Genomic DNA, 13,755 nt, shown 5'->3' with positions numbered 1-13,755 from the left:
ATACACTGACAGCTCTTAGTGGCCAGAAATCTGGAAGGGAATGAAAGATTGTTGTTCAGTTACCATGATTTGGGATCTGGATGAGAAGAAAGGGATTAGCTTGGGTGAGTTAAAGAAATAAGCTGGGAAACTGAGGAGTGAATCTGCCACAGAGGCTAGGGGAAAAACCTAGCTGTCCAGTGACGAGGTTGATAAATGCTAGCATTTATATATACTGCTTTAAGGTTTGCAAAGCACTTTACAAATATGTCTTTTTATCTAGCATTCACTGAGGAGCTGAGCCTCATTGGCTTCTGAGTTGTGGAGCTGAGAAGAGCCCTGCAGCGTGGCTCGGCCTGAACTACAGAAGTGGGCACAAAGCACCTGAGTGGAGTCTTTGGCCTTTGGGAGAGAAATGAACTGGAGCGATGCCAGCTCTGCAGCATCTGCACCAGCTGTGCCTGTCTCCCTCATACTGCTCTAAGAGATTTAAGTCATTTATTGTTTCTTTGTGTCTTCTTGTAGGGAAGGTGGCATTTTTAGGTTGTTGAAGTGATTTAGGTAGGGCTGAAACCTCTTTTTATTTAGTATCTTAATGAAAATCCTAATGATTATACTTATTAGGTGCTGAATCCAATATTGGTCCCAGCACCAAGGAACAATAAGAGGTAACTAATACTGCCCTCAATGCCTCTGTACTTGCTCTCATAAATAAAAAAAAAAAATTGGGTAAATCCTCAGTTATTAGGAAAGCCGATCCTTTCAGCTGTGACCCAATTCAGGGATTTACCTTTTAGGTATCTTCTAAAGTAAATGTCACTATATTGTACTCAGTGGGATTTACTGATTTCCTGGGCAGTATTTGAGCTCAGTGGGGACATACTGCCCAAGCACCCTGAGCTGGCTACTCAGAAACTGTATCTGTTTTAGAAGTTAACCCTAAAGGTTTCAACAACATGTCCTTTGAAGTTACTATGGCAACCACAGAGCATCTTCTTTAGAGTATCCCCAGGGCTCCCAGGCTCATCAAACTATAAACTGGATCCCAAGACCCACGGATCAAAGAATGAATTGATATAAGAACCACAGCATGTGTGCCCCTTCACAGGAGCAGAGAGGAGAGCTTCACATGTGGTCATTTTACTCTAATTAGAGAGGTGGAGGTGGGAGGTCCACATTCTAGCACTTGGCTGCCATTCCCCCCACCCCCCATTCCACCAACTCAGTACCCCAGAGAAGGGCGGGGCCACCATATGATTCTGTGCTTAAAATGTTTTATTAATGAAGTAATTTGATACAGTCAAGCCAAACAAATCAACATATTATCCTCATCTAAAAATGTACGACTCACTCTACACTTAAGAGTTTACCATCTCCCTGTTGAGGCACACTTTACCATCTGAAGTTCCCATTGTTCCAAGTTTCTCTGAGAACATGCAAGTTGTTTTCTTACTTTGCTTACTTTACTTTGTATCAGTTCATAAATCTTTCCATGTTTCTCTGAATCCCTCATACTTATTATTTCTTTTGGGACAGTAATATTCCCTTATATTCATGTGCCACAATTTTATTGTGTTTTTTAATTTCTTATTTAAATAATATTTTGTTTTCCCCAATTATTTGTAAAAATAATTTTTAACATTTGTTTTTTAAAATTTTGAATTCCAAATTCTCTCCCTTTCTTCCTCCCTCCCTCAGATGGCAAACAATTTGATATAGTGTACCACAATCTGTTCAGCCATTCCCAAATCCATGGGCACCCACATCCTTTCTGGTTCTTTATTACTGCAAAAAGTGCTGCTGTCCACTTGCTGAAGTATCAAAGAACAGAAACAACTAGAGGGCCATCCATGAAGAAATGGTCAAACCATGAAAATGAATACGAAGAGATATCACTGGGCTACAAGAAAAGATGAATAAGAATTCAGAGAAGCATGGGAAGACATATAAATTGATATGGAGTGAAGGAGAAGTAGGAAAAATAACATAATAAAACTACAAAAATGTAAATGGAATGAACAGAAATTGAAATTGAACAGTGTGTAATTTTCACAATCTAACAATTGCTATAGTGCTTAAAAGTTTACAAAGCACTTACATATATTCTCAGGTGAGTCTCAGAACAACACTGTGAGGCAGCTGATATCATTATCTACTTTTTACAGATAAGAAAACTACGACTGAGAGGTTGAGAGACTTGTTCAGGGTCATACAACTAGTAAGTATCTGAAGTCAGCGTCAAACTCAGGTTTTGTACCTTCTCCCCCCCCTTTTTTTTTTTGCAGAGATGGGGAAATGATGAGAAGGAAACATTTCATTTGTTGTCAGACTAAACTGAAATGTTAGTTTTCTTAAACTGACTTTTCTTTTCTCCTCTTTCTTCTTTATTCCCTACTTCAAGGGATGGCTCACTTAGGGACAGAGGGAGAGGATATATTTTGTTAAGAACCCAATGTAAAAAAACAAAAGATGTTGATAAAAAATCAGGTATTCAAAAATAGGGCTGCTATAAATATATTTCATATATGGGACCTTCTCCTCTTTGACCTCCCTTGACTTTTATACCTCATGTTGTAACTGAGTCAAAGAGTATGTATAGTTTAGTGACTTTTTAGGTACGATTCAAAATTATTTTCTAGAGCAGTTGCACCAATTCATATCTCCCCACATAGCTCTACCCACAGTGGACCATAGAACTATCGTGATGCTTAGAGTTATCCCCAGAACAACTTTTGTAACACTTCTTAATACAGCTAGCCCCACGATGGATCTAGGATTTTTTGCAGAGATGCAGTAGTGACCAAGGGAAGGAGGGGGCCAGTAGAACACCTTTCCCTTCCCCGCTGAGAAAAACAAGCATTTCCTGATTTAGAGGGCAGAACTATCCTTACCAACTAATTAGGAATACCACTAAACTGAGTGCTGCATATGATAGGTTAATTAAAAAGACACGGCATCTGTTCTCAAAATCCTGCAAAATGGCAGAGATGGAAGAGAAGTTTTCTGAACAGCAAGACCATTTGAAGGAGATAGCGCAGTATGGGGGTGAAGAGAATCCAAAAGACCTGGGTTCAGGTTCTCCCTCTAACATATGCTGGTTGTGTGACCCTAAGGTAAGTCACTTAACTACACACTGCACCATGTAACTCTAAGATTACAAGACGGAGACAAGCAGTAGCTCTGCGTTGGTAAAGGGAGTTTCCACAACAGGAGTTCACAGATCCTGACTACCCCTCCACATCAATAACAAAATAAGTTTTAAATCTGATACTTGTTCAGGAAGAAACTAAGTGTACCTGACTCAGAGTGGTCAACTCTGTAAAGACTTTATGTCCTTCCCCCATTAGTTGGAATGCCCCTTACTCTGAACCTTAATCACTGATGGGAAGAAATAGTAATTATATCCAAAGAAGCCATTTGGAGCAGGTGGTGAAATAAAAGACAGTTTAATATGTCTTATTAAGACACCCCCCCACACACACACACTTAAAAATAGCCAATTACTTAAGGCAAAAAGACCTTATAATTATTTTTAGATTCTATCATAAGAGGATTCCCAAAGCTAATGAAACATATAGTTTAAGTTGTGTTGTGTGGCACTTACTGAGCCAAAGGCTTGAGAAACTGATATGTTTTGTTACTTCCAGGTAAATCTTCAGTCTAGTACAGACAAATCACTACTGGAGCAAACTGGAATTCAGAAGTTCCCAGGAATATGTTAATTACCTTATGAGCTCTATCTATCCACCCTTCCCTCCCTCCATCCATCCATTATCCCATTACATTTCATGAGCACCTATAGCAGAAAAGGGCACTGGATTTACAGTCACAGGATGGAGTTTCCAATCCAGAATCTTCAGTTTCCTCTCCATGTAACCTTAGGCAGAGAGTCATTTCACTCTTCTAAAGCTTCAGTTTGCTCCTTTGTAAAAAAGTCACTGGCCAAGATGATCACTAAGATATCTTCCAGTTTTAAGTGCAATGAGTCTTTGGATTAGAAAGCAGTCCACTAGATAAGATTATGCTCTTTAAGGTAGATGTTAGCCCTCAAAAGAAAATTCTTTAGTTCTTGATTTGGGCACAGGATGGGTCAAGGAAGGAGAATAGGGGAAGGATAGGTGGCAGGTGACTGACCAAGTGAAATTTAAACTAATATCAAGCTAACTAGAATAGTTGTTCACCTAGTAGCTCTCATTCTTCCAGTATAGCAAATAATAAAGATTTAATAGTATTTGTTAATCAGGGAAATTTATGGATAGATGAAATACCATGGTACTATCAGATTTCTATGAGAAAAGAGCTCATAGTTAATTATGGATTCCATGCTCACTACAGGAGAGATTAAAGTGTGAAAATAAAATCCTAGATGTGACCTAAAATAAAGGCCTGGAAAGCAGTAGGTGGAATTCTCGAAAGTCAATTACATGGCAAACCAAATGAATGAATTCATTAGAACTACAATATTCAATATTTCCAGATTTTCCTTCATTATACAGGATTTAGATATAAGTTCTGAGCAACATTTTTTATACTTAACAGTCAGCACCAAGCACTCATAATATAAATTATTAATGTGAACTTCTCCCACCACACTATGTTGGTTCCTTAATATTTACAAAGTGCTCCATACCATACATACATCTCTGATAATAGTTCTTGCTTTCAATACTATCAAAGACCTTTCTTTAATTCTTTCAATTTATCTAACACCATGGTCTACTACAAAAGCATTTTTATACTTTGAACACTCTTAAGGTCTTTGAGAGCAGGGCTGAGTTTTTCTTTTTTAATCTTTATATCCTAACCACCTAGCACTTAGTAGGTGTTTCATAAATGTTTGCATGGTTGTTCCATCATTATTTCTGAAATCTATAGGGTCTACTTCTATGGTGCAGATAAAACTTTAATATATATGCCTGTGTACATGTGTGTGTATTTATGTGAACACATGTATTTATATGTAAGATATGTTAGTTATGCCAATAATTGTTTTGGTGCAGCTGTCTGTTGGGACCTTCTTTTTCGGCAATCTTTAAAAAGATACAATCAAATTATCTCCGAGAACATTTACTTATTATTAAGTGTCTTTCTTTATACACAACTGTTAACAAGAAAAAACAGAAAATATGAAACACAGCAAACTATTTGTAACCACCACCAAAAGAAGGAATATCATTATATTCAACTTACTTTTTCATTCCATGCCCAGAGTCCAATTCCAAGAAACGCTATGCCCAAGAACTGAAAGAAACAAATAAAGCCATGTGAGCAGTGTATACAGATGATGTTTTTATGAACGTAAATGGAAAATTCAGTTTTTTAAGCAATTCTTTTTTCACTTTGTCTGAAAAATCTACTTCTTTAACAATGTCAATTTCAGCCTTTCGTAGGCAGAGAAATCACACAAATCATTTCACCATTAACCAGGATTGAACGAAGCAATTTGGGAGGCTCAGGATATTTAGGTATCCGGAGGTTCATCATTCTATTAGTTATGGATAGGTAACAAAAATCATCAATCATGCCAGAATGAGGGGTCTATAAACTGCAGTTACTGGTCTGACTTCAAGCTGTATCCCTAAAATATAAGTTCTTTGAAAGGAAATTACATACATGTATTATACAGATATATAAATATACTTATGTAAACACTGAATAATGATCAGATTTTTGCCTGAAAATGTACTTCCCCAAAAAGCTTGTTTCTTTCAATTAGTAAGATGTTTTATTGATTTTTTATCATAACTACTCTCTCCATCTTTGTCGCTTTCGCTGAACTTTCTTAATGAGAGCATTTGCATAAACCAAATTTGGGGGAAGAAAAGTGTGGCTTACATTCAGAGCAATAAAGTATACTGTTTGGTTTTAGGAGCCATGATTTCCACTCATCTACCCCCTTAATCTATGTGTGCTGATGATTTCATTTCTTTAGGTTCTGGATTAAGGAGAACAATTCTGGAAGCAACAGTGTTGGTTTTCACTATTATAGTGACTTCATTCATGATTTAAGGTCTGCCCTCCATGCCTGGAATTCACTCTCTCCTCATCTCCACCTGGCTTCCCAGTCTTCCTTCAAGTCCCACTTAAAATCTCATCGTCTTTGAGAAGCCTTTCCTGATTCCCCCTTAATCCTAGTTCTTTCCTCTGCTGATTATCTTTAATTTTTCTCGTATATAGCTTCTTTGTACATAGTTGTACACACTTGTTTACATGTTCTCTACCCTTTTAGACTGAGCTCTTTGAGAGTGAGAGCTGTCTTTGGTCTTTCTTTGTTATTCCCTGCACTTAGTACAAGGCCTGACACATAGTAGGTACTTAATAAATTCCTTTTGACTTGAATTGACTCAGTGTATTATAAACAGCATGTACTGAAGTCATCCTCTGTTCAATCAGCTCCTTATAGGAGATAATAGGATCCTAGATTTAGAGCTAATAGGCACCTGAAAGTCTATCTAGAGACTAACCCCCTTCTTTTTACATATTAAAAAATACAAAGGGGGCAGCTAGGTGGTGCAGTGGATAGAGCTCTGGCCTTGGAGTCAGGAGGACCTGAGTTCAAATTCAGCCTCAGACACTTGACACTTATTAGCTGTGTGACCGTGGGCAAGTCACTTAACCCCAACTGCCTCACCAAAAAGTAAAAAACAAACAAACAAACAAAACCAAATGCCTAAAAAGGGGGACGGTCCAGAGTCTTAGAGGCAAATGAAAAGTCAGAATTTGAACCAGGTCTTTTGACTCCAAACCCACACTCTTTCTATTGTATCCTATGATCTCATTATCACTCAGTAAAATGTGTCCAAGGATTACGTGCAACAAGAATCCCGGAACATTTATTTTTGCAATCTGTTATTTTTTTAAAAAATGTTATTGATACCTCTTTTCTTAGGTTATGCGGATTTCCCAATGTATCCCACTCCCCCCACCAGACAATCAAAGACTCTTATAACAAAGGAGAAAAAAGGAGGGAAAGAAGAGTTCAGTGAAACTGATCAAGATAAGCCCAAAAGTCTGACATACAGAGTAGCCCACATCCATGGCCCCCACCTCTGCCTCTGTGGAGTGAGAGGCATTCCTAGAAATATTTGGAGGTCTTCAGAGACTCTAAAAGACTTAGGTAATTGTCCCATATCTTATTCCTGGTCTGGGCTTACTTTGATAACCTTTTGACCAAATGGAGATAATGAAAAGGTTCAATAAATAAATAATGAATAAAGTCGGGGTTAAAAAAAAATCCCCAAACCAAAGTTCACCCAACTGAGCCATTTCAAAGGCTACAGCATAAATTTCTCATACATCACATCAGAAAGGAATCCATGCCACAAGTTGTCATTCTTCTGTTCAAGTTTGGTTAGAGGATGAATGACAGACCTACCCAACAATTCCCCCAAATCCAAAATCTGACCTAAATTCCAAAGACTAGAGACTGAAAACTTCAGCTTTGCCATGGCAACACTTTGAGCTTTAAGCCCGTAGGGTTTCCAGCACCTATCACGGGGCTTGGAACACAAATGCTAACTAACTCACTACATGAGGCCTTTACAAAGTGATCAGCAGTTCAGTCACTGCAAACATCAAAATTATAGCACCCTCAACATACAAGGCAATCATTTAGCCCAATATAGGGCTCTAATCACTTTAGACTTTATCAATAACAACATTTTGATCAACTATCAATCAAGGTTTCCTCCCATAAAGAGGAATGAGTTTCTGTAAGATAGAATCTGGTATATCTAATCAAGTTAAGTCAACTGTTGATTCATTAGGAGGAAAATTGTTTAAAACACTGAAACTATAACACAATGGTGTCTCTTAGGCTGTCACACCCTCAAATATTAATTTTTAAAATAACATTACTTTCTAGTCAAATGATTTAAAATGTGTTATTTACAGCATAGAATAAATATAAAAGAGAACTATTTAATTTTTTTACCTTGCTTACTGACAAATGTGATGGGGAGTAAAGTAAGGTAATAATTTACAAATAGACTACTAACCAACTCACATTTACAGTGTTTTAATTTTAAAAGCTGGTTGTTTGGGGGAGGGAGTTTTTTTCTTTCTTTCTTTCTTTCTTTCTTTCTTTCTTTCTTTTATGACCTCTACTTTAAAAACAGAACCAGACTCAGGGGAGGCTAAGCAATTTGCCCAAAGTCAAATGACCAGTAAGTGGTAAATCTGGAACTCAAAGCTGGGTCCTTTGAGTCCCTGAGATCTAGTCCCACTGTCCTTTTCAAACATGCACTTATATGTGGAATTAGGAATGAGCCACAGTAATAGAAGATGGTATTCTGGAGAAGTAGGGATGGGGTGGGGTGGAAAGAATAGTCAGGAGAGATGAAGCTTGAATCCTCCATCATGGGCAAGTCACTTACCATCTCCAACCTCAGTTTCCTTATCTTTAAAATGGGGATAATGATACCTGTCACACCTATCTCACAGGGTTGCAGTGAGGAGTTCATGAGAGGAAGGACACAAAGTATTTTACGACAGAATATAAATTATGATACTATCCAGTTCAAGTCCCCAGTTGTACATAGGAAAGCTGAGAGCATCCAAGGTGGATACAGACAGTTAATTATCTATCCCATTTTCAAAGATCTCAAGGGGCAGGCCTTTGGCAGCCTGTTCTAATGTTTAATCACTGTCATCACTGGAGGAAAAAAAAAAAGACATATTTAAATGGTTTAGAGCAATGTAGCCATGTGTCCCAATGGAATTTCTTCTGTCTAGTGTTCTTAATGCTTGGGACCCCTGCCTGGTAGCAGCACAAGGATATTTCCTCTGTGTTGCAGGGATCTAAAAAGTTTGGATTTCATGAGGCATGGCCGGGGCATCACTGAGGTTTTCCCTAGCCAGCAAAGGGAATTTGAATGGATGATGGAGAAATGGTGCTCTTCCATCCAAGTTGGGTATAGGATTAACAGTCCTGGTATAGAGATGGGATCCTCAAAAGGAGATGGAGATAGAATGATGTAAGATGTCAACTGGAGCTTTCTCCTGTTTTAGCAATGCCTCTGCTTGGGTTTATAATTTTCCTGAAAACATTATCTTTCAAGAACCCTGTAAACAACCTGAATACTAATGGTTTTGCCAAAATGGTAAGAGAATAAAGAAAGAGCACTAGTATTTAGAAAGAAAATGAATTAACTCCAAGAAAATGGCAATGTGGTCGTTTGTGTGCAGCATTGGCTCAAAAATGGCACTTTCCACACAATGTCACAGGGACTTCAAGTAGATTGAGTTTAATATAAAGAAAAAACATTCAACACCTAGCAATGCTTTTACCTGGCCAAAAGAAAAAAAAAACATAACACATATAGTGTTGGGGGCACACTTAGCTCATCGAAAAACTAGAAAAGATTGACCTCATCCTGAGACCCAGGAAGGTTAATTTGCAGTGAACACAGTTTCAAAGATTTAGAATCAACAAACAAAAGGAATTAAGTTCCTTTACAAAGGAAACATAAAACTAGTGCTTCACAACTCTATGGTATTTCTAAATGATATGTGAACTATCAATCAAATATCATGAGGAAGCTGTATGTGAGGATGCTTTTTAGAGTGAAATGAACACCAATCGACTGTTAGAATACGACTCCAAACCTGAAACTGAATTCAAATCTTGGCTTTGCAATTTCCTTCCCCCATAACTTTGAGCAAGTAAGTAGCTTCCTCTCTCTGGACCTCAGTTCCTTCATCTGTAAAAATGAAGATGTTAAAGGTAGCTAGGTGGCATAGTGGATAGAGACAAAGCCCTAGAGTCGAGAGGACTTGAGTTCAAATCCAACGTCAAACATGTGCTAGCTGCGCGACCCCGGGCAAGGCCTTTAACCCCGACTGCTGTCCACTGCAAAAATGAGGGTGTGGCAGGTAGATAATCTTTAAGGGACTCTCCCAGCTTTTGATGCTATTATCCTTTTGCATATTAAACATATACTTTCTCAAAGCATAAGATCATAACTTTAAATGAGATTTCAGAGATCATCTAATCTAACTCCTTTGTTTCATTAATGAGGATACTAAAGGCCAGAAAAGGTAGTTAGGTGTCTAGCCCAAGGAGTGAAATCACAGGAGTACTAAGCTTCAGGGAGGAGATTTGAACTGGAGGTTGACTTCAGAGTCAAAACTCTGCCTATGCAGTTAATAAAAATTAATCACTTAAAAAATGATAACAAGTTACTAGCTGTGTGACCCTGGGCAAGTCACTTAACCTGGATCACTTCACAAAAATAAATAAATAAAAATAAGAACAAGTTCTGAATTTTCTTCCAGGTCTTTGAAATACCTTGGGAAGCAATTCCCCAATGACTTCACAGAGACAGGGTAAATGAAATGTCTATTTTATCCAAGACAGGCAAACTCAAGACCCAGAGCTCAGCACTGCTACTGTCATTTTCAGCCCAGGGTCAAGAAAGCATTTCCCTCACAGAGGAGACGAATAATTCTTTCGAAATTCCTATACTGACTTCTGACAGAACATGCCCCAGCAGTGAGTGGGGACATTTGGGAAAAGTTGTCTAAGAAAACACATCCACAGGATACAACAAGCGGAGCTTGGGTGAAGGAAGGGCCATACCTGCTCTTTTCTACTGGGGCCCACAACTGCAAGACCTTTTATCCCACCCTACCCTATTCCCTGCTGGGTCCTCATGAGATTAAACTGGTTCACTGCAAGTGATGCAAAACTTAAGAGGGGAAGAGGGAAAGAACAAAAGGGCAGGAAGAAAGGAAAAGGGAGAAAGGGAAAGAAGAAAAGGAGAAAAAGAAGAGAAGGATGGTTTAATTAAGTGCTTACAATGTGCCAGGCACTGTGTTAAGTATTGGAGATATAAATATGAAAAGCATGACAGGCCCTGCATGCATGGAGCTTACATTCAAATAGAGAAATAAAACACACACAGGACAGTGGTGACCAGGGAGCAGTGGCTTGGTCGGTAGAGAGATGAGGAATGGAGTCAAGGCAATTGATGTACACATCCTTTAAAAGGAATTCCGAAAGGAGTGATGTTGATTTTATTACTGTTCCCAGAGCTAAAGATGGAAAATGTATATACTCAGGTGTGTGTGTGTGTGTGTGTGTGTGTGTGTGTGTGTGTGTATTGGGGGCCAAAGGCGACATTATGAATATGGTGGCATGGCATGAAGATAGTCTGCCAGGAACAGGGTGCTGGGTCTATAGGGCTAGGTAGAGTGATCACTAACCAGCCAGGAGCCCAGAAACTGGAACTAAGTAGCATAGAATGAAGCCCCCACTAGATCTTAGTGGGTCTAGGCAGGGCTAGTTATGGTTACCAAAACAGGAAGTCTCATTCAATGAAAGACAGTTTATCTGTAGAACTCTTTCTCTCTCTCTCTCTGTTTTGACATCCAAAGGACTTTATATAACAATTTTTCATGGCTAGTTCAAGTCATCATGTTCCATCTTCCAGGTGACATGACATGTCAATTTTTCTTTGAAGCAAATCTCAGCCAAAATACTTCTTTATAAAAAGTGATCTTTCAACTGCTTATGTACTTTTTGGCACTAATACTTTTATAAAGATATATATGATACCATTTTGGTATATTCACATTAAATACTTATTTAAATAATTCAAATTTAAATTTTATATTAAAATCCAAAATACTTCTTTTAAAAATGATCTTTAAATTGCTTATGTACCTTTTGGCACTAGTTACTTTTATAAAGACATATATGATACCATTTTGGTATATTCACATTAAATACTTATTTAAATGATTCAAATTTAAATTTTATATTAAAACCCAAAATACTTCTTTAAAAAATGATCTTTCAATAACTTTGTATACCTATTGGCACTAGTTACTTTTAATCACAAAAATTAAAGTTGTGGAGGCCATGTACATTTATGCAAGCTATATTCATCTGCTTCACAAGTAACTTTAAAAAGTGAGACTCTTAACTCCCATTTCTAAAAAAGCTATCATCTGTTCAATAGTGATGAATAGCCTCAAAAAAGAAAAAGAAAAGGAGTAGAAGGTGAATATAATGAGGGAAAGAAGCAAATCAATTTTCTAACCCAAATTTAGATATCCAATATGGACAACACAAAAAAAAAAAAAAGGAAAAGAGATTTTAAAACACAAAGGAAAGAAGAGGGAGGAAAGATAAAGAAAAATGCCAGTTTGCATAGCTGATAAAATCATTATTAGTTGTTTTCTAACACTTCACTGTTTTTTAAAATTAATTTATTTATTTTTAGTTTTCAACATTCACTTCCATAAGCTTTTGAGTTTTAAGTTTTCTCCCCTTCCCTCCCGACCTCCCTCCCCAAGACGGAGTGCAATCTGATATAGGCTCTTCATATACATTCCTATTAAACATATTTTCACATTAGTCTGTTGTAATAACACTTTATTCTTTTAAAAAAATGATTGTTTTCTATAAATCATGGTATGCACAGTACCTGTCCTAACTACTTTTGTAAATAAACAAACCAACCAAAGTTTCTGGAGAATGTGAATTTGTTATATTAAAAGCCATAGTCACTAATTCCTTCCATTACTGGAGGTAGCCTATGGTCAGCAGCCCACTGGAAAGTCTTCCATGAGCTCAAAGGTAGAAACCCTATTGCTTGCTCACAGCCTTACCATTAATAAACTATATAGCTTTGGGCAAGAGAAGTAACCTATAGGTACATGGAGACAATAATACTCTTTAGAGTTAGGTACAATATTGTAGGCAAAATATGGAATCAGGAGCCCTGGGTCTGGAATCAGGGGTCCCAGCTCTGTCCCTTAACTCACTAGCTGAAATTCAATTGTGCAAGAAACTTCCTCTGAAAGTCTCAAGTCCCTTCTAGACCTAAATCTATGATCTCATGATCCTTTTTAAAAACATCTTTTTAACACCTAACAGGAACAACAGCTAATAGGGACTTTAAAGATTATTTAGCCCATCCCTCTTATTTTTACAGATGAGGAAACAGACAAACAAGCTTAAGTGACTTGCCCAGGGTCACATGGCTAGTAAGTGTCTGAGGTCAGATTTGAATTCATGAAGGTACGTCTTCCTGACTCCAGGCCTGGCAATATATCCAATGTGCCACCTAGTTGTTTACTCTTTGGTCATGTCATACTCTTAGGTATTTTTAAGTGTAAATATATAGAAATGGTTCCATCTATAGCACTTAACCCAGTGCCTGGCACATAGTAAGTCTCAATAAGTATTCATTGACTGAGTGATACACACACACTGGGTTCCTTAATGCTAAATAACAAATTAAAATTGTTGTTGTTTGTCCTTCATTGAAGAGGACCAATGACATCAGGAAGGTGATATCATGATTTGCAAGTGAATTGGATTTAAGTGAGGCAGGGCTGTGCAAGGTCACCAGCCTCACTCTCTCATCCAGAGCCATCTGGGTCCAGTGGCAAGATATAGATCAGGATGATTGGAGGTGGCTCCTAGATACAGTGGGAAACCTTGGCCTTTTTAAGCTAAGGTTTTTCCCAGGTCTCAGTTTGTCTGAGACAACGCCCATCAAATGATTAAGTCTAGGTAAGAAATGAGGCAAAAAGTGGTCTCTTTTACCTAGCCAGAAGAAAAAAAATCAGTCTGGGAGAAGAAGACCTCAAGGTTTCTGGCCAAAACAGAAACAACTGCTATTTGTACTCACAAATTAAAATAACAAATTAAAATTAAAATAAACCAAGCAAACAACAAAACCAATCAACAATGATATCATGTATCAGACACTAGGTGTTGAGGCTACACGAGTGAAAATGAAAGTCTTTGCCCTCAGGTCATTT

General features: G+C 37.8%; 1 protein-coding gene across 2 annotated transcripts in view; it reads right to left on the bottom strand.

Moving 5' to 3' along the window:
• Positions 1 to 13,755, bottom strand: part of TSPAN5 (tetraspanin 5) — a 228,693-nt gene that overhangs the window by 54,410 nt on the left and 160,528 nt on the right. For both annotated transcript variants that reach the window (XM_027837605.1, XM_027837604.1), the window contains exon 2: positions 5,170 to 5,220. In XM_027837605.1, coding sequence (XP_027693406.1) covers positions 5,170 to 5,220 — 51 coding nt within the window. The remainder of the gene's footprint in view (positions 1 to 5,169; positions 5,221 to 13,755) is intronic.

Source organism: Vombatus ursinus, unplaced genomic scaffold (genome assembly GCF_900497805.2).
Source record: "Vombatus ursinus unplaced genomic scaffold, bare-nosed wombat genome assembly UNPS02014821.1, whole genome shotgun sequence".
In the NCBI taxonomy this organism is placed as follows: domain Eukaryota; kingdom Metazoa; phylum Chordata; class Mammalia; order Diprotodontia; family Vombatidae; genus Vombatus; species Vombatus ursinus.
The sequence above is the reverse complement of the archived record's forward strand: the minus strand, read 5'-3'. Positions and strand labels throughout refer to the sequence as shown.